At 38.6% G+C, this 22,499-nt stretch overlaps 1 protein-coding gene and 1 long non-coding RNA gene across 2 annotated transcripts in view; both read left to right on the forward strand.

Annotated features, from left to right (window-relative positions):
* Positions 1–3,564: 3,564 nt before the first annotated feature.
* Positions 3,565–22,499, forward strand: part of LOC117983923 (lactase/phlorizin hydrolase-like) — a 41,741-nt gene continuing 22,806 nt past the window's right edge. Inside the window, exons 1-12 of the mRNA XM_034970567.2 lie at positions 3,565–3,710; positions 4,532–4,641; positions 11,690–11,837; positions 12,309–12,475; positions 12,917–13,042; positions 14,064–14,198; positions 14,549–14,637; positions 15,278–15,425; positions 15,980–16,146; positions 16,968–17,120; positions 17,521–17,612; positions 19,381–19,530. Coding sequence (XP_034826458.2) covers positions 3,682–3,710; positions 4,532–4,641; positions 11,690–11,837; positions 12,309–12,475; positions 12,917–13,042; positions 14,064–14,198; positions 14,549–14,637; positions 15,278–15,425; positions 15,980–16,146; positions 16,968–17,120; positions 17,521–17,612; positions 19,381–19,530 — 1,514 coding nt within the window. The 5' untranslated portion in view covers positions 3,565–3,681. The remainder of the gene's footprint in view (positions 3,711–4,531; positions 4,642–11,689; positions 11,838–12,308; positions 12,476–12,916; positions 13,043–14,063; positions 14,199–14,548; positions 14,638–15,277; positions 15,426–15,979; positions 16,147–16,967; positions 17,121–17,520; positions 17,613–19,380; positions 19,531–22,499) is intronic.
* On the forward strand, positions 6,817–8,182 carry LOC138402593 (uncharacterized). The gene is made up of 2 exons (XR_011236951.1): positions 6,817–7,023; positions 7,349–8,182. It is a non-coding gene; the product is annotated as an uncharacterized lncRNA (long non-coding RNA).

A 22,499-nucleotide genomic window follows, 5' to 3' on the forward strand; every position in this document is an offset into this window, starting at 1 on the left:
TAATAAAAATAACGCAAGCCATCCTTAACTTTTTCGTCATGGCCGGGCCAGGGGCAAGGGCGTCATATTAACCTTCACATGCTACCTACTCACCTACTTAATCCTAAAGTAATTATTTAGTTAATAATAGGCAGTTAAAGTGCATTCAATATTAACTGGCGTGTTTCCACTTGAGACCGTCATTAGCAATAACAACAGCTGCTCGATTGCGGTAGAATGACAGCTACAATGTCACGATCGCAATCACCTCTGATTGGTTGACGCTCGCTCACCATTGGCTACAATGCATTGTTGCAACAAGAATCGCACAAATTCAGCCAATCATAACAATTGAGATTGTAATAATGATTGATGCAGGTTTTACGAAATTGCCCTACAGGATAAGGTACATTCGACATGTCACGTAAATACTTAATGGGGGTAATAAACCAAACACTCAAAGCCCTTTCATTTTTAAAGGAGTCAATTCAACCTTATATAATATTTTGTTGCAAACCAACCAGTGTTGATACTTTTGAATTCACCCGCCACGACTTAATGCTATTGTTATTGTTAATGACGGTCTCAAGTGGAAACACGCCAGTTAATATTGAATGCACTATACTATGCTGCGTAAAAACAGATCAAGGAATGATTTTTTTCATTTATCTACTGTAATAATTTATCACTTATTATCAGGTCACATCACGGTCAAGTGGTCAACCGTCAAAGTATACGTTAGTACTATTATATTATATTCTGTGGTATCGTAGAGTCAACAAACACTTATCAAGATGCCCTATCCTTAACCGTAGATACACGAACGTCGTTCTTGGGTAGATACATACCTCGGTACGTACCTACATAATATTTTATTTACGTCTGTTTACTCTATATAGATTATTTTGCCCGCGACTTCAATCGCGTTGCGCGACATAAATCGTCCTTGACAGTCCCGACTCCCGTCCCATACCGTGTAACATCATCATCATCATTATCAGCCTGTGGAATGTGGATCCACTGATGGACATAGGCCTTCCCTAATGAGCGCCACCACACCCGATCATCAGCCTTTCTCATTCAGCCACTTCCCGCCAGCCTCTTTAAATATCGTCCGTCCATCTTGCTGGAGGGCGGCCCACACTAGCTTAGATATAGGTACAGTGCCACAAGGCTCTCTTAGCACTTGAATGACATTGACAGGGGGGCGCTCTTGGAGAACAAAGGCTTAGAGAATATTCAAACAAGAACAAAGGGGACACTTGACGGCAACGTTAGTTCCGATTTTCGCCACGCGCCAAGATAACCTTGTCGCACTGTACGCGGTCTCCACTCTTCTCGGTCATATGCAGTGGCGTGCAGATCATAGAGGCATAAAAGCACTGCTTACCCTTGTTGAAATGGCTTAGGGCTCATTTTTCATGATGACCTGTCAATAAATAGGTAGTTAGCTACCTAATGCTTACCCTAGGTTCAAATCCTGTGCACGCCACTGGTCATATGGTGCTGAAACTGAGAAACAGTCTCGACCATAAATTCAAAATGTACTCAGCGAGCTATGGAGATATGGCTATGGCTATGATAGGAATTTCAGAGAGGGATGAGGCCCGAAATGCGGAGAAAGTCACTGACATGCATGAAGCATTTTCACGTAGTAAAAGTGTAGCTAGGGTAGCGTAGGGTAGTCGCGTTATTTTACAATACTATAGTGCGTGACAAGTCGATAATATGGCAAGCGGGGTGGGTGGGGACGCCCCATGCACCCGCACAGCCCCCTCGCTGACCCGGTGCGGGATAGCACGAGTGACGTGCGGGTGTGGCCTATGCATAAAAATAAATAGAAATCTGTTTTAGAATGTACAAATAAAGCCCTTTCATATGATGTACCCCACTTGGTAAATAATGAATCTTACTTTGAAAGTTGAAAATAGGTACCTACTTACTAATTATTAGTTGATGATAGCTCTTTACAAGATTGTTTCAGCGCTTTAGTCATGAAAACAGTGGCGTGCAGCTCATAGAGGCATAAACACACTGCTTACCCTCATTGTAAGAAATCAATGCTTATTTTTTCATTATAACGTGCCGTAAAATAAGTTTATACCTAAATGCATACCCTGGCTTGAACTCCTGTGCACGCCACTGATGAAAAGATAGCAAACAGACAGACAGACACTGTTACAGACTTACACTTAAGTACCTAAGTGTGAAAACAATAGATTTTAGATAAGCCTATAGCTAATCCGAGCATTTATGACTCGTGTTTGTTGTTATACAAAATGTTATCAATTTTATCAGTATGGATTGTAAAATATACTTACATTAGCTTTTATCCGATTCTGTTATCAAAAAGATACAGAACCAAAGTCAAAGTCAAAACGTTTATTCAAAGTAGGTAAAAAAATTACGCTTTTTAGGCTTCCGTAGCCGAATGGCAAAAAACGGAACCCTTATTAGTATAGGTATTAAGTATCTAATAGTCTTTTGTTGAGCGAAGTATAATGCATTTTAAGTTTTCACGCACAATTTTAAAGTTTTTTGTCAACTGTCATGTCAAAAGTACGATTTTAGTTCTTATTATAAAGGTGAATCCACAGATATGTCAGATTTGCAACTAGCGTGGCCCCCCTCAGTCCCTCTCGCTCAAGCAGATTTTCTTACTTGTGAAATGTCATTCCTTCTACACTTCACGTTGTTTGCCAAATACTCACGTAAAAATACATTTTGGCAAACAAAAAAAAGTGGCCACGGTGATAAGGACAAAACATAATCATTTTGTCACGTTGTGCTTAAATGCATTTAGCTATCTCGCTCTAACAGTAAGTGTCACAATAGGGCTACTTCTAATAGTCCTTATTCTGAGACTACGTATTACTTTTGACATGACAGTTGACACATTATAGAGCTAAAATGGCGCGTGAGTTCTCATTTTGCACGGACTGTAGATACCTATGTATAGTCGCGTACTATAGTACTTGGGACTTGGTAGTTTGGACTGGCACAGGGTGCAGCTGATTGCACCTGGTTTTTTTTCTTTTTTTTAAAAAAAATGGCGAGCAAACGAGCAGGCGGGTCACCTGATGTTAAGTGATTACCGCAGTAGAAACCAAAGGGTTATGGGTTTAAAAAATACTGCCATACCTCTTCAGGTTAGCCCACATCCATCTTAGATTGCATCATCACTTACCACCTGAAGAGATTGCAGTCAAGGGCTAACTTGTATCTGAATTTTAAAAAAACCAGCAGATGCCCACGACTTTATCCGTGTGGATTTAGGTTTGAAAATCCCGTGGGAACTCTTTGATTTTCCGAGATAAAAAGCCGAGGCAGGTATGTCACTCTCTAGATCTTTAACTATACCCATGCAACTACGTAAATCCGTTCTCCGTTGCGACATGATTGAAGGACAAACTAACAAACCAATAAACCAACAATACACACACTTTCGCATTTATAATATGGGTGGTGATAGTAGGTATTTAAAGAGAGAGATAGAGTTTGCGAAAGAAAGAGAGGCGTTCATTAAATTTAAGCCGCAGCGCTGCGCGGTTTTATTATCAGTCTGGGATAGTTTGTTCAGTCTAGTAACCGCGCGGTGATATACCACAGTGCGAGCACACCCTTATGCACTACTATTTAAAAACAAACGATTCATTTATAAGTATAACCCGTTGAAATAGATTGAAATCCAGCATTTTCAAGATGACGCCTTGGACGGCGATCGCTTTGTGGTAAATACGTATTATATTTATTATTATTATAAGTATTGATTTAAACATATTTTATTGCTGAAGTTTTATGGTGAGTGATAACTGATAACAAAAACCTAAATTTGTGTTGCCCAAGTAAATAAAATAGCGCGTTAGCTTTGTGGAATCAAAGAGCCAAAATATTCAAACTTTAATTAGATGCCTGCACTGCGACTTCTAGGCAAATGCAGTCCAGCTTATGGTGTACTAGCTTATGCTCGCGACTTGCGTGGACTATACCAAACCCCTATTTCACCCTCTAAGGGGTTCTTTTTATTTTATTCAGATACAAGTTAGCCCTTGACTGCAATCTCACCTGGTGGTAAGTGATGATGCAGTCTAAGATGATAGCGGGCTAACCTGGAAGGGGTATGGCAGTTTTTTTTTTTTTTTATTAAACCCATACCCCTTTGGTTTCTACACGGCATCGTACCGGAACGCTAAGTCGCTTGGCGGCACGGCTTTGCCGGTAGGGTGGTAACTAGCCACGGCCGAAGCCTCCCACCAGACCAGACCAGAAATTTAGAAATTATAAAATTCCAAACCCCTGCCAGGAATCGAACCCGGGACCTCCCACTCTTAAGACCACAGCGCTCAAATGATGCGCGCAGCAGCGGGGTTGAATTTTTAAAAATCCTTTCTTAGCAGATGCCTACGTCATAACAGCTATCTGCATGTCTTTCAGCCCGATCCATCCAGTAGTTTGAGCTGTGCGTTGATAGATCTGTCAGTCTGTCAGTCAGTCAGTCACCTTTCCCTTTGATATATATATATTTAGAAGATAAAATTAATTCCGATTTCAGGCTTCTAACGGAAGGTGCTTATGGTGCCCATGACCTGAAGTTTCCCGCGGGGTTCAAGTTCGGAGCCGCAACAGCAGCTTACCAGGTCGAGGGAGCATGGAACGTCAGTGGTGAGTTACCTACTCATCTTCTCAACCCTCCGCCTCGCCGGCCTACTACTGAGAACGGCGCTATTTGCTTCCTCGTTTCTAATCCGAACCGCTAGGATATATGGAACGACCTTCCGGCATCAGTTTTACCTTTAAGTCAAGAGAGATTAGATATAATTTGCCAATAGTACCAGTGGTAGATGCAGTTGACGATTCAAAAATACTAGTAAAAGTTTAATTGAATAAAAATATTTTTATTTTATTTTATTTAAAACACTCGTTGTCATTAAAAACCTCGCCTAGGACTCGGGTTATTAAACTCACACTCGATTTTAATAACCTACTATGCGCCAGTTTTATAAACTCCTAGCTGCCCCGGCGAACTTCGTACCGCCTAACAGCCGATTTTTTTCAGGATTTTTTTAAATTTTTCTCTCTATAAGAACCATCCTCGTACTTCAAGGATTATTATGAAAAAAGAATTAGCGAAATCGGTTCAGGTGTTCTCGAGATTTGCGATCAGCAACACATTCAGCGATTCATTTTTATATAGATATAGAAAAGATGTACTTAACTACTAAGTAGGGTCAGGTGGTAAACAGTGGCCCAGTAGTACACAGTGCACCACCACTCATATCTCAAAAACGCGACGTTGCTAAACCGTACTGCAAACACGAAACAGTTCGCCTTCTACCACCTCCCGCACTCCCCAGTCGACGGCGCTCTCCCGCCCGTAACAGTGGCACAGTGTATGGTTTTGTCCTTGGAGCCAAAAAAAGTAAGTACACGTGTTTTCATTTAGTTTCTTTCTAGAATCGTTGTATATTTAGTAACATTATATTGCACTGTTTCCATGTGTAAAGTAATTGTTCCTTAATAACTTAGATATATAAATATCCTTTGAATTTGGTATGTTTAATAGTTATGTAACCTTAAAGGTTAGAAAGTGGTGTCTGCACACAGTGGCTCAAAATCGTAGGGTACACAGTGAACCATGGTTCACTGTGTACCAATCACTTTGTTCATTATGTCCGATACTATTTATGCATTAACTTTCAACTGTGATTGTTATGAACAAAAAAAGGCGTTAATAGAAGATCTAATACTTAATATAATAATAGTAATCTTTTTGTTTTAGAATGTGTCAAACTACAGTAAAAAATCGAAAAATTGGCGGACATGATGCAAAAGACATGAAAAAAGCTGTAGATCTTGTAAAGAACGGAATGAGTATACACACAGCAGCACAAGAATGTAATTTAAAATATTCAACTATGAGAAGATTTATGTGAAAATACTAATAAGTGGAAATATAAAAATCCAAGCTTTAATTTATATAGTCAGTATTCCTAATTAGATTTGTAAGTTAAATTAGTAGGTATCTACTAGTTTGTTTTTTGTACTGATTTTATGTGATTGTTGCTAAAGAATACAAATATATAAAGAAATGATTAAATATTACTTTACTGTAGTTTTGTTTAACGACATTTATATCAATAAATATTTTTAAATATGTGACAAATGTAGGTAATTAAAATGATGATTCACTGTGTACACATTGGTTCACTGTCGACTCAACCCCCGATTCACTGTGTACATATACTGGTACACAGTGAACCATTCGCCATCTTTTAAATAAAACAATATTACCTATAAACTATTACAATTAGTGCTGATATTGATATGCAAAACACAAGTTTAATAAATTACCTTTCATCTAATGCCAATAGTTCTTAACTACATTCACGTACGGTGGATCTACAAATGTTTGAAATTTTAGTGGTTCACTGTTTACCATGTCACCCTATTAAATTAAAACTATTGTTCTTCTTCTTTTCGTTCTTGGATACGGCTTTACCCAGTGCCAAATTAGTTTTTTTTTTTAATTTATTGATCACGTAATGTACAATTGCACTTCGTCAATCTCAAATAATTTGAAGGAGAAAGGAGATTGACCGATAAAATAAAATGTGTGGTAGGTAGGTACTTATAGATTATTATTTTAGAAAACAAGCTAGGTACCTACCTAATACAATTAAGGTACAACAATAAAGACCTATTATAAATAATATCTGTTCCGGCTGTACTTCCGGGGTCCTTTTTCAAGGGAGTCAGTTCGCGCACGCGCCGCGGTTTTGACTGCGGGCCGCGCGTGTCGCTGCCCGTAGAGCCCGTTGTGAGCACGGAACAAAAAAAACAGTGGAAGTGCTAAGTAGGCGTGGCACGCGTGCCACAATTAAGCGTAGTTACGTAAAACTGATCCCAGTCGCGTTCTAACATCGCGTGGAGTTGGTAGTCTCGCGACAAATTCATATTGCCCTAGCAATGTTACTGTTCCGTTTTGGAGTGTAAAAATGATAGTAGGAGAAAAAATCTTAAAAATGGAGGTGTTTCGTATCATCGGTAAGTACGATTTTCATTGTTTTCTATAAAATCTTAGTTTATTTCAATTTACTAATATTTAATAGAACGGTTAGTCAAAATCAACCTTAAACAATTAAGATAAAGTTTATTTTGGATTGATTCTATTCCGAAAGTACTTCGCTTCGTGTTCGCTACTCAAATAGTGATGTGGCCAAGTAGAATATTGAATTTATCGATTGATATCGATACAAGGATATAAATAAATAGTAACGCAATAATTATAATTTATTAATGAGTGAGACGTTGCATTGATCACTAAATAGACATCAGTAGTTCCTCTAACCTTCATTTAAAATATTTTTAGGTTTCCCAAAGATGCAAGCATCAAAGAGAAATGGATAGATGCAACGGGTAGAGTTAATTGGATGCCAACCAAATCAAGCATGATATGCTCTGAACATTTTTTTAGAAGTCGATTTTATAATATCAAATAAAGGATATAGATAATATACGAAACCTACTGCGCTTCCATCAATGAAAATCGTTAAGTCTTTTAATCAAATAACCTTGTTTTATTTTATTACTTTCAGTAAGTATTGAAAATACTTGATATTATAATACAAAACAACACACCTCTTAGTTATATTTTTGTATGAAGATTGACTGACTAAATATCAAATTTAATTCATAAACACACTAATTAATTTTTCTCCTATTCATTTTTATATAGGTACTAGATGATGCCCGCGACTTCGTCCGCGTGGATTTAGGTTTTTAAAAATCCTGTGGGAACTTTTCAACTTCCTATGTCCTTTCCCGGGATGCAAGCTATCTCTGTACCAAATTTCATCAAAAACGGTTGATCGGTTGAGCCGTGAAAAGCTAGCAGACAGACAGACAGACAGACACACTTTCGCATTTATAATATTAGTACGGATTTATTCTCAAAATTTAATTTTGGTTTCAGCCACAAAATGATAAATGTGGTCACTCCAGGTTCTTCAAAAAGACAAAGTGATTCGGAGATTCCTGCGTCTAATCACGTTACCGATTTGATGAAGGCAATAGTCGAAAAATATATACATAAATGTTCGCATACACCATTTATTAAAATTAAAAATAAGACTTTCGAAACGCCAGTTTCTTAACAAATATGTTTTATTTCAAGGGCAATAAATAAAATTTATCTATTTTCATACGTTGCAGTATTTATTGCGCATACTTGTAAAAGGCATGCATACATACCAGCACTTTTATTCAATTTTATAATTACCTTTTTTAATTTTATTTTTGCGAATGAACAAAATAACGAGTATCTATCGATATCGATAGGTAATTCATTGAGCTACGTGGTGCAGCCTTAACTGAGGAGGAAAAAAAATCGACCGATCACGCAAATGTCAACCATATGTTTAAAGTAATTAAGTTTATAATTGCTACTACTTAGAATACCGCCATCTATGGTCAAGTAGCGGAATTAATTGGACAATTGAATCTAGTGTGACGTGAGTGTGACTATAGCTCGTAAATACGTTCTTCCGCTAAAGCAAAATAAATCTTATTTCTAGAGCGTCAGGGTTTATTTCCAAATCTGTGACGTAGGCTAGTTTTGACTAAACTTAAACGACAAATCAAATGATTTGTTTCTTTGTAGTGCAATATATGACTATCGGTATATTTGTATGAGTTTGGCGACAGCGGTTCCTATAGTAATTTTGGTGAATTGCACTTCCACTGTTCTTTCTGTTCCGTGGTTGTGAGGGTGGCTGGGGGGGGGGGAGACAGCTGCCGATCGTCTCGCGACAGTTCTGATCTTCATCGCAAGAAAGGACCCCGGATGGGTTCGTAACTAGTCGGGCTAACGTCGACTAATCACGTGAGTACAGCCGGGACAGATATTATTTATAATGGAAATCACTCACGGTAGTTTAAGCGCTAAAATAAAGACCTAGTTTTAAAATCGTTTCAGTAGTTGCTAGAGTCTTAGATAGGTAAACTTTACAAAACATTTAAAATTGTTCAAACACCTGATAAGACAGCTCAAGTAGGTAATAAATACTCTCCAAAAATAGATGGTTACCTAGTACCTACCTACCTAACGAAGACGAAGAGAGGTACAGTTGAATTTTTCACAGAATGTGTAAAATGAAAAATGAAAATATGAAAATGTAAATATTTTTTATTCAACTAAACTTTCACAAGTAGTTTTGAATCGTCGGATGCATCTACCACTGGTTCGGAATGCCTTTTCTACCGAGAAGAACCAGCAAGAAACTCGGCGGTTGCTCTTTCCAAATATTTGATAATTATACAAAACTAGCTGATGCCCGCGACTTCGTACGCGTGGATTTAGGTTTTTAAAAATTCCGTGGGAACTCTTTGATTTTCCGGGATAAAAAGTAGCCTATGTCCTTCCCCGGGATGCAAGCTATCTCTGTACCAAATTTCGTCAAAATCGGTTGAACGGTTGAGCCGTGAAAAGCTAGCAGACAGACAGACAGACAGACACACTTTCGCATTTATAATATTACTATGGATTATGCCATGTATAAAAAGTATTTGCAGTCCTGTGCGTCGCTGGAACGAGCTGCATGTCAAATCCACGCTCTTTTATCATTTAGATAATCTTCAGTTGTGTAATATGCTTTTTTCAGGAGCATACTATACATGGGAGTGTATCAAGGGTCACGGGGTTGCCCCTGCCAAGACGACCCAAACTAAAAGTCGGGGCATTACCTACCTTTTCGGGAAGCGTTTCGTAGTATTTTCGAACCGTCATAGCTTCGGTCCGGATGATGGTAGAAAGCTGCCAGGCTAAGCATCCTCAGGAAATTTAAGCTCTAGCTTTAATGGTTTCTATTGATATCTGAAATAACTACGTCGATTTCGTCCTTTGCTGATGAGCATCAAAACCTCTAGGGTACTTCCTGAAGTCCCAGAAGACTGTAAAGTAGCACACCAACAAAAACGAGGCAACAATAGAGATGCAAGAAATAGAACCCAAAAAAATATAAATAAATTAGGGCGCCGGCCAAAAAGAAATAAAATCCCACCCTTGATCCCACCATAAAGATTTCATGTAAATTTGGTTGCCAAGAGAGACTCACAAGTTCACAATGGTTTCAATGTTAAAAAGTTATGAGATCTCTAGTAGAGCCAAGCCTCTAGCTGAGCTTCGATGTGTGCCGCCCATGGGGCCTTTCCCAAGTCCCTAGTATATAGCTCTGTACCCGTAGTACAAGATTTTACGTCTCACCAAACGAAACCAAATTCGAGAGTCGAAATATTTCCGCGTTACAGTAAAATGGACCTAAACAGCCTTGAATTGAAGTCAAATATTCAATGCCACTGATTTCAATTTCGCAATGTTTCCGCTTGGAGCGCTGGCTGTAGAAGTGTAGACAAACTTGAGCTTTAAAACAAGGCGTTTATGATCCAGTTTACTGTAACGCGGAAGTATTTCGTCTCTCGAATTTGGTTTGGTTTGGTGAGACGTAAAATCTTGTACTACGGGTACTGAAGTGCTCTTGACTGTACTACATTTATAAATACATAAATAACAAATAACTCTACATCTTGGTAAAAAAGTATGGCTTGGCCGTTTAATGTTCGTGAAACTATATTACTAACGTGACATAACAATATAATTTTAAGTACCTAAGTAATAACATATTTTAAGTGCGACAATCACGAAATTGTACTGTATGGGGATTTCGTGATTGTCGCATAAACTATTCTATATGGGCTTAGGTAATAAATGTTATTATCAGATAAAAATTCCACGAACACACAAGCTAGCCTTACCTCTAATTACTATACAAAATACAAATCATGCCCGCGTGGAATGGTGCCAAGAATACTGGCTGCATTTCCGCGCTGGATCCGTTACCTACGCAAAAAATGAGCCAGCTCTCCTATCACCATATTATGAAGCTATTAATCGCGATGAAATGTGTCGTAAAAATCTTTTAGCACTTAGATTTTGATTTATTTATTAATTTATTTAATTTATCTATACAACATTATTTAATTACAGTTAGATTTTACTCACTTTCTTACTTACCCCTACACATTTACACTCACTTACACACATACACACACAGACACCACAAACACAAACACACACAAAGACACACTACACAAACGCAAACACACCACTCACTGTGCACTATAGTTTTCCTTCACAACTATCTAGGTTCATAAATCATACGTTTATTTAAGTGCAAAAACGTTAAAGAACAGCAACCTTCTGTAATAACTGATTTGTGCTTGTGCACTCATGTTTTTATTTATTTTTAGTTAACCGAGGGAGAGGGCTGGCTATCCTTAACACAGATCTAAAAATCTAGCTAGGATAGCCAGTTCTTGATCTTGTACCATTTTTAATATTGTATATGCTTATGTCAACAAGCACGCAAATTTTGTTCAAGATCAAATCCATGTATGTGTGTAATTACTAGATGATTGAAAAATAAACGTTTTATTTATTTATTTATTAGATTCCAAGGCCCTAGGAGATCCTATCTCCACAGCAAACGGAAAAAATGTAACTCTCAATTTAAGAGAGGCATACCTACTTGCGCCGCTTGCCGTTTTCAGCGATTTCTGCTGCGGTTCTTCGGTCTTGATACTGTCTCCCCTGATATGACACGGGGCCAATGTGTCAACGCACTTTGCGTCCCACATTTTATTGTCTTTGTCCCAGGTAAGACGCCGAGCGCCTGGGACACACTCACCCACACTCGACCACACGTTATCGCCGACGGAAGCACGGGCGACGTCGCCTGCGACTCCTACCACCACTGGAAGGATGATATCCAGATTGCTGCGGATTTAGGACTGGATTTCTATAGGTATTTAATTTTTTTAGGGTTCCGTACCTCAAAAGGAAAAACGGAACCCTTATAGGATCACTTTGTTGTCTGTCTGCCTGTCGGTCTGTCAAGAAACATATAGGGTACTTCCCGTTGACCTAGAATCATGCAATTTTGCAGGTAGGTAGGTCTTATAGCAAACATTAGGGGAAAAATCTGAAAACAGTGAATTTTTGGTTACACCACACAAAAAAAATTGTGGCCATGAACTAATAGGTAATTAGTATTTTCAATTTTTGAAGTAAGTAAGATAACTGTATCAATCATATGAAAGTTTTTCACCTGTACATTCTAAGACAGATTTTTATTTATTTTTATGCATCATAGTTTTTGAGTTATCGTGCAGAATGTCGAAACAATACGATGAAACAATATACGGAACCCTCGTTGCGCGAGCCTGACTCGCACTTGGCCGGTTTTTTTATGACATCTATTGATTTTCCATTCCAGATTTTCGATATCGTGGACACGTGTTTTGCCCACGGGGTTCACAGACTACATAAACGAAGATGGCCGCCAGTACTACGACAACCTCATCAACGGTTTGTTGGAGAAGGGAATCGAACCTGTGGTCACTATGTACCATTGGGACATGCCGCAGCGCTTGCAAGATCTTGGTAGGTATAAGGAGCTCGTTAAGTAACTACTATGAAGCTAGCTAGTAGTTAGGACGTCCGCTTCCTAATCGGAGGTCGGCGGTTCGATCCCGGGCACGCAACTCTAACTTTTCGGAATTATGTGCGTTTTAAGTAGTAATTAAATATCACTTGCTTTAACGGTGAAGGAAAACATATCGTGAGGAAACCTGCATGCCTGAGAGTTCTCCATAATTTTCGATCCAGGGCACGCAACTCTAACTTTTCGGAGTTATGTGCGTTTTAAGTAGGAATTAAATATCACTTGCTTTAACGGTGAAGGAAAACATATCGTGAGGAAACCTGCTTGCCTGAGAGTTCTCCATAATGTTCTCAAAGGTGGATGAAGTCTGCCAAGATTTACTTTAAGTATATGTAAGTATATAGATTTTAAACTTAGCAGCAATGTTTTGTTGGTTTCAGGTGGCTGGTCCAATCCTCTCATATCGGACTGGTTTGCCGACTACGCGAGGGTTCTGTACCAACTCTTCGGAGACCGTGTGAAGACCTGGATCACTATCAATGAGCCTTTTACCTTTTGCACTGTAGGTAGGTGCTATATATTTATATTGTTCATTTAAATTTAATTTAAATTTGACGACCTCCCTGGCGCAGTGGTGAGCGCTGTGGTCTTAATAGTGGGAGGTCCCGGGTTCGATTCCTGGCAGGGGTTTGGAATTTTATAATTTCTAAATTTCTGGTCTGGTCTGGTGGGAGGCTTCGGCCGTGGCTAGTTACCACCCTTCAGGCAAAGCCGTGCCGCCAAGCGACTTGGCGTTCCGGTACGATGCCGTGTAGAAACCAAAGGGGTATTGGGTTTAATAAAAAAAAAAAAAAAACTGCCATACCCCTTCCAGGTTAGCCCGCTATCATCTTAGACTGCATCATCACTTACCACCAGGTGAGATTGCAGTCAAGAGCTAACTTGTATCTGAATAAAAAAAAATCTAAACAGCCTTGTTTTAAAGCTTATTGAGGTCAAAAACCACTAAAAAATATACATTAGGGTTGCGTGCCTCAAAAGGAAAAACGAAACCCTTATAGGATTACTTTGTTGTCTGTCTGTCTGGCAAGAAACCTACAGGGTACTTCCCGTTGACCTAGAATCATGAAATTTGGCAGGTAGATAGGTCTTTAGGTATTTAAACCGTGAATATGTATTTAACATCACACAAAAAAAAATTGTTGTCATGAACTAAAAATTAGTATTTTCAATTTTCGAAGTGAATAACTATATCAAGTGGGGTATTTTAGCGTTTAAAATACCGTGAGTGATTTACATTATAAATAATATCTGTCCCGGCTGTACTCACGTCGGGAAACTAGTCGGGCTAACGTCGACTAGACACGTGAGCGTGAGTACAGCCGGGATAGATATTATTTATAAGTGGGATATATGAAAGGTCTTCACTTGTACATTCTAAAACAGATATTTATTTATTTTTATGCATCATAGTTTTTGAATTATCGTGCAAAATGTCAAAAAAATACGACTTTAGTACGGAACCCTCGTTGCGCGAGCCTGACTTGGCCGGTTTTTTATTGATACTAAGCCTATCGTATTGTACAGGTTACGCTATAGAACCCTTCTCCACCGGCGTGACTGACTATGAAGTGGGCAGTTACCTCTGCATTAAGAACGTCGTGTTAGCCCACAGCATGGCCTGGAGGATATACGACCAAGAGTTCAGGAAGGAATTTAAAGGTATGCCATTAAATAACCAATTTAATATTAATTTAATAAATTCAACCCCTAAGGGGGTGAAATAGGGGTTTGAAATTTCAAGATGCCCGCGACTTCGTCCGCGTGGAATTTCGTTTTTTAAACATCCCATGGGAACACTTTGATTTTCAGGGATAAAAAGTAGCCTATGTCACTCTCCAGGTATTTATCTATACCCATGCAAAAAATCACGTCAATGCGTTGCACCGTTGCGTCGTGATTGAAGGACAAACCAACAAACAAACACACTTTCGCATTTATAATAAGGGTAAGTAGGTACTGATTAGTATGGATTGCATTGGTGAGTTTATTTAATTTATCTTCTTCACCAGGTCGCGTTGGTATAGCCCATCAATTGTTTTACTTGGAGCCAGCGACCGAGGAAGAAGAGGAAATAGCTTCACTGGGGCATGAATATTTCGTGAGTACCTTCACCATTAAAGTGACCAGTATAGTACGCGAAAGGTCGAGATAGCAATCGGGGTGCGGACGCCCCGCGCATCATCCGCAAATGCGGAACTTTCGCATTAATTCAGACATCCGCATTCGCATTAATTAATGCGGAGCTTTTACGAATGCGAATTCATATTTGCAACATGTAACCTGCTAAGAAAGTGGGCGGGGCCAGAGTGGCGCTAGCCTCGCGCGTGTTTGCTTCCTAGTTGATATCTTCGTTCGCTAATTGACCAATCAAAAAGTGTACAATGGTACCCAACAGGGTAGTTACGGATATTCGAATCCGCGTCCGCAAATGCGGAACATTCGCATTAATTCAGACATCCGCATCCGCGGATGTGAACTAATAATCCGTATATTGGCATCCGCAACAACCCTGGTGTAAACATAATTTGAATATTGTGTGAGACTGTGAGTATAATATGGAAGAAGAAGATTAATGACTATCTACTTGACGATTAATAAGCGCCGTCTCCCTACTAAAATTGCTGTAAAATATTTTAATAATATATATAATCTTTAATAATTTATCAATATTGGAATGCAAGAATAATAATAAATAAAAATAAATGGTGTGAACTAGGAAGCCATTTTCTTCTTTCCAGTATGGTCTCCATATACATCCGGTCTTCTCTAAAGATGGCGGCTGGCCTCCGGGCATAGAGAAAGTTATAGCAAAGAACAGCGAGATCCAGGGATACCCACGATCGAGACTTCCGGCTTTTACTGATGAAGAGAAGGAATTGGCGAAAGGTAAACTTCATCAGAATATTACGACTGTCCCAATATCCATACTTCTATACTTTCTAATATCCTAAGTTATCCTAAGTTATCTATAGATAACTAGGTGATCCCCGCGGATTAAGGTTTTTAAAATCCCGGTGGGAACTTTTTTATTTTCCGGGATAATGTCCTTCCCCGGGATGTAAGTATCTCTATACAATGTTTCGTCAAAATCAGTTGAACGGATACACCGTGAAAAGGTAGCAGACAGACAGACAGACACACTTTCGTATTTATAATATTAATATGGATAGCGAAAGTAAGTCTGTCTGTCTTCTTAGCCCATCAGTTTAAACGATTTTGACAAAATTTGGTACAGAGATAGGTTGCATCCTGGGAATGGACGAATTCTACTTTTTGTCCCGGAAAATCAAAGAGTTCCCACGGGATTTTTAGCAACTACCATTTTTTAAAAAATTCACGCGTGGATCTAGGTTTTTAAAAATCCCGTGGGAACGCTTTGATTTTCTGTCCCGTTTACACCCCTCGGGTACGGAACCCTAATAATTAATGTTTCTTCACAGGAGCGTATGACTTCTTGGGTTTCAACTTCTACACATCGCGAAAAATCCGGAGACTTAAGGAAGGCGAGAGTTTGGGTATATCTAACCCCTTAAGAAATATTGGAGAGTTGAACGTTACATTTGAAGTCGATCCGAGCTGGGAAAAGGGTGCTTGTGTTTGGTTTTACGTAAGTTCTTTTTACACTAGCTGGAAGACATCAAACGAGTTGCAGGCAGCCGTTGAATGGTGGCGCAAGACCGTGTTGTGTAGAAGTCCCTAAAAGAGACTAAAGTAGCTATAGTACGCGACAGATCGAAATGGCAATCGGGATAGGGACGCCCCGCACACCCACACAGCCTGTTTTTCCCGCGCTAACAGGTGCGGGCGAGCGCGGGTGACGTGCGGTCGGTTGAAAATCATAAAATCGTTTATTGTGAGTCAACCTTAAAAGATATATGTATGCTATTGCAGACTTTTTTATAGAACTTTTTAAAAGAAAAAATTTCACCATACATTGTTTTCGTGTAACTTTGACCATTTAGGCAGAGCACGCCTCGGAAATTCTCAAATGAAAGGATTTTTTTCCGACCTGATTCACATTATTTCAATTTTCCTAGGGATCTCTAATTTTTTGAGAATAAAATGTAGCTCATGCTACTTGCTAATAATGTAGTTTTCTATAAGTGAAAGAATTTTTAAAATCAGTTGAGTAGTTTTTGAATTTATCCTACTTTTTTCTTATAATATTTGTTAATTTTCAATGGAAGCTTGATTTCTTCCGACATTTCGTTCTAATATTGTCATATTTCAAATAAAGTGACACAAACCAACATTAAATTATGCCTATAAACCTTCCTCTTGAATCACTCTTATCTTATCCGTTGCGTAGTTTAAAAGATCTACGCGTTCAAACATACAGACAGCGGGAAGCGACTTTATTTTATACTATGTAAAGATAAAGATTTATATTGTTAGTATGGGTCGTTCAAATGATTTGTTGGTTTCCAGAGTTACCCTGAAGGCATGCGCAAGCAGCTGGCATGGGTGAAGGAACAGTACGGAGACGTTGAGGTCATCATCACGGAGAACGGCTACTCCTCCAAAGGGTATAACTTGCAGGATTATGACAGGATCAAGTATTACAGGGATCATTTAGAACAGGTGAGACTTAAGGCAATATGCGAGCGGTGTTGAGACACATTTCGGATGTTCAAAGAATCAAGTTTGGCCTCAAAAACTACAAATTTGTTTATACATTTTTTAACATTATAAAAAGTTAAAGATATTCTTTAGTGAATTAATAGAAAGATCGCGAAATACGCATTTTTTACACGACCATTAGGAGAAAAACCAGTTCTAATTTATTAATATAAAACAAATTTCAATAAAATTTCGTATTTACGTTCAACGTGTAATATACTAAGGGATTACGCTATTATTTTATGGTAATAGAGATAATTATGAGTATTTTTTAGTGAGAATACTAAGAGCGTGTTTTTGTGTGTAGTGTGTGTGTGTGTATGCGTGCGTGTGTAATCATGAATATGATCATAATTTCCAGGTGTTACTCTCAATCCATGAGGACAAGGTCAATATAACAGGGTACACCGCCTGGACCCTTATCGATAACTTCGAGTGGAATGATGGATACACGTACGTACAAAAATATTATTTCTATATTATATCTTTGTTAAAATTATTAACTTATCTCATATATTAGTATTATGAGTGCAGAGTGACCTATTTAATTTTTATATAGTTATAATAGATATTTATGCCACTGTTACATAAAACACGAAAACACACACAAACAATTAAAACACGAAAGTCGGTATATAGTAGATAATAGTATCACTTGAGTGTTTTAATACCTAATTATCAACAGTTGCATACAAGACTTTATCTACACCCATAATATGAATCCTCTATAAAAGATTCTGTAACAGTTTGTTCACTGCTAACCTAACATCATCCATTACTGAGTAGGTATATACAAATAAGTAAACTAAGTATTAATAAAACAATTATTTATTGTAGTAGTAATTTACATTTTGTATAGTGCAATTATTAAATAACTATTATCGCTAAATATAGTTGATCAGGCGCTTGACTTAAAAACCTATTTATTTCATCAGGTGAAAACGTTTTCGATTTCTTGCCGGTATAGCCTTCGCCTTTAGTTTTAACAAGGCAATTAATTTTGAATATTTTGAGATATCCACGTTGTGATTTACAGCGTACTTTTTTTGCGAGCGAGCATTGAGTAGAAAGTCCATAGGGATGAAGATTTAAATTTCTCTGATAGGTCTTGAAAATAAACTAAAAGTACTTCTTCAGAAAATGATTTACTGTCATTTGATATTTTCCAATTGATAAAATCTTGATACGTTTTTTCATAGTGCTTTCTTGATTTTTCCGGTAGTAATTTGTTAGAAATATCCTTTGCAGCGTTTAAAATATCTGGTGGTGTGCTTTTGAAGATTGAATCGCTCATTTTATTGTAAACAAAACAATAAAAATCACGTAAAAATATTGAAGCAAAATGGCGGGGATTCGAATATTTTACTTTTTATTTTAAACACACGGCCCGGCGTTCTGGTAGCGATAGACGCATTCAATGACGATGTTCTTTTTTCCCTTTGCGCAGAGATCGGAAAAAAAACCAAAGGAGTGTTATCATAGAGTAAAGTAATATAGACGTGTTATTATGAAATTCAGTACAACATAATAACACCCGTCTGATTAATATTATGGTTATTACGTCATTGGGTGTTTTAATGTTGCCAATAAACTAACTGTTTCAGGATCTTTTATAGAGGATTTAAAGCATGGGTGTAGATAAATAACCATTAAAGCATCCAAACGAGTGTTATAATGTACACACACACACAATGTGTATACACACTTACTTACACACACACCCACACACACACACACACACCCACAAACCCACACAATCATACACCCACACACATATGCATATATACACACGCCATGTGAATTTTTATTTTATTCTATTTTATTTTACTTATTTATCTTATTTTATTGTTTAATTTAGATTTTATTATTAAGTAATAGTTAGATACTCAATAATTTATTGTAAATTTAAAAAAGCTTATGTAACAGGGAAGGCACTGGCTCCCATGACACAGTTTATACTTCTTTGGGAGCCAGTGGTCAAAGTCTTATGTGTCAAACCTTTTTTGCAAATAAAGATATATTTATTTATTTATTTATTTATTTAATGTTGTACTGAATTTCATTATAACACTCCTGTGAAAAAGAGACAGCGCTATACTGCTGGCATAAATCTGTCTCGTTTTGCCAGCAGTATAGCGCTGTCTCTTACGCAAAAAACGCATTTATAATATTAGTATACAAAATGGATTAGCATGGATTCAATTAAGTTTCCTTTTTTCAGGACAAAATTCGGATTGTACGAAGTGAATTTCGACGACCCCAAGCGGCCGCGCACGCCGCGAGACTCTGCGCAGTATTACAAGGAAGTGATCAAAACACACAGTATTGTTGACATACCAAATAAATATACCAGGATCTCTGATGAACTATAATTTTTTTTTCTTTAATTATAATCATCGGAAATCCTCCGATTTGTGTCAGAGTTCTTTTTTGCGTATTACGATGCCCGCGACTTCGTCCGCGTGGAATTTGGTTTTTTAAAAATCCCATGAGAACTCTTCGATTTTCCGGGATAAAAAGTAGCCTATTGCATGGGGCATATCCACCCAACCCAAAAAATCACGTCAATCCGTTGCACCGTTGCGACCTGATTGAAGGACAAACCAACAAACCAATAAACCAAAAAACAAACACACTCGCATTTTATATTAAGGGTACTGATTCATAGATAAATTTTTGTACACATCGACAGTCGTATAGTACTTAGGCGACAGGTCGAGATGGCAATAGAGGAGGGATTAGGGAACGCCCCGCACACCGCACAGCGCGGGTGACGTGCCCATACCCCGAATCCCGATTGCCATCTCGACTTGTCGCAAACGTTACTTAATTAATAAATTTCAAGGGTGCCGTACTTGAACGGTGTCCGTTTGTCTGTCCGTCTGTCTCTCAGCGCACCGCACCCGGTGCGGGATAGCGCGAGGGTTGTGCAGGTGTGCGTGGCATTCCTCATACGATGATTGTCGCCATGTCGACCTGTCGTGAACAGCTGTAGTCATAGACAACTTTGCCAGACTGGTACCTATTGTTATTTGTTAGTAACTTAAGTTAGTTAATTAATAAAAATTGAAATAAGTTTATGTAATTAACTTGAAAATCTTTTTTGTAAGTTACATTGTATTAAATGTTTTAATTTGAATTGGTGCATTTTTACCTAACCAGTCGTTTTTAACTGTAACTCTCGACGGTTTGAACCAATTTTAAAAAAAACTTATTTTTTCCTAATTTCGACGAACCTAGAATCAGGTTAACAGGTTAAATAGCTCAACGGGTTCCGTTAAAATAGCGCCCTCGCACCAGAAAGCGCAGCGTTGCAAGAGCTCCCCCTTAATTTCAAAATTTTCCTGTGACAGCCTAGTGGTTAAGACGTCCGCCTCTTAATCGGAGGTCGGGTGTTCGATCCCGGACACGCACCTCTAACTTTTCGGAGTTATGTGCGTTTTAAGTAATTAAAATATCACTTGCTTTAACGGTGAATGAAAACATCGTGAGGAAACCTGCATGCTTGAGAGTTCTCCATAATGTTCTCAAAGGTGTGTGAAGTCTGCCAATCCGCACCTGGCCAGCGTGGTAGACTATGGCCAAACCCCTACTCATTCTGAGAGGAGATCCGTGCTCAGTAGTGCGCCGGCGATGGATTGATCATGATGATGAAGATACGCTATATAATTCCAGGGGGGAAATGAAGCGGGGGGACGCCCCGCACTCGCCCGCACCGGGTTGGCGCAGGAGCTGTGCGGGGCGGGTGTGTCTCCGATTGCCATCTCGACCTGTCGTTATAGATAGGTTTGGACTGTGTGGCACAGTTTATTCCTACGCTTCTTCTGTTTGAGGTCAAGCTGATAGGTCAAGTTGATAACCTAACCCGTGGGTAATGTGTGCCCACACAGCTTTCAAAAATAAAAGTTTTTTTTTCTTTCTTTCTTTCTTTCTTTCTTTCTTTCTGTCTTTAGGTACAGAAAGCGTAACACGCGGCCGGGGCCGGGGCGTCATGTTAACTTTACATTACCCGCTAATCCCAAAGTAATTAGTTACGATGCTACGTAAGACCAGATCAAGGAATCATTTTCATCTTAAACTGCGATAATTTATCACTTATCGTCAGGTGAAATCACGGTCAAAGTGTGGTAGGGTCAACGCAAAAGTAAGTATTAGATAATATCAAGATGACCTTTCGTTTTTTTGCCGTGAGGAAAATCCATCAACCACTGGAAACGGGAAGCATATGGACTAACTGGCAAGCTTGTTGTGGAATCAACTAAACAATGGAATGGAATTTTAGACTTGCCTTTACACAAGTTTAAAAAATCTATTAAAAGTATGCTCATAAAAAAAGCATATTATACAGCCGAAGACTATGTAAATGATAAGAAAGTGGGCTGCAATTGCTTGTACAGTATGGTATAATAATATTGAAAATTGAGCACTTGAAAAGAGCAACCGCCGAGTTTCTTGCTGGTTCTTCTCGGTAAGAACGGCATTCCGAACCAGTGGTAAATTAAACTAGTTAACGATTGATTCAAAAGCACTTGTAATAAGTCTACTTGAATAAAAATATATTCTATTCTATTCTATTCTACTTCTACCGACTCAAAACCTCACGAACCTCTCCATCTTACCGCTGACGACAGACCACATGGGATCGGCAACTCCTCGTGCTGCGATCCGCTGAAAAATCTGGTTTAGAATGTAAAGGTGAAGACCTTTCATATGATACCCCACTTGATATAGTCACTCACTTCGAAAGTTGAAAATACTAATTATTAGTTCATGACCACAATTTAATTTTTTTTGTGTGATCTAACCCTAAATTCACGGTTTTCAGATTTTCCCCCAAATGTCAGCTATAAGATCTACCTACCTACCAAATTTCATGATTCTAGCTCAACGGGAAGTACCCTGTAGGTTTCTTGACAGACAGCCAGACAACAAAGTGATCCTATAAGGGTTCCGTTTTTCCTTTTGAGGTACGGAACCCTAAAAATCACGTCGATCCCTTGCTCCGTTGCGACGTGATTGAAGGAAAAGGCAACAAACTAACAAATCGCCAAACCAACAAACAAACACACTTTCGCATTTATAATATGGGTAGTGAAGTGATAGGAAAATGCGTATAGGGAACGGAAATGGGCACATTCGCAAAGCCTGTATTTGCAGCGTGTGTGCTAAGTAGTTCGTATTTACCCCATGTTGTGCTAACGTCACATGAGTATAGACTAAAGTTCGGGCGTTCGACTTGTGGACGATCCCAAACTAACCGGCTCGCTAGAAAGCCTGGAGCACCGCAGAGACGTTAGCTCTCTATGCGTGTTCTATCGCCTTTATAATGGGGAGTGCTCT

The sequence above is a fragment of the Maniola hyperantus genome, chromosome 7 (genome assembly GCF_902806685.2).
Source record: "Maniola hyperantus chromosome 7, iAphHyp1.2, whole genome shotgun sequence".
Classification (NCBI taxonomy): Eukaryota; Metazoa; Arthropoda; class Insecta; order Lepidoptera; family Nymphalidae; genus Maniola; species Maniola hyperantus.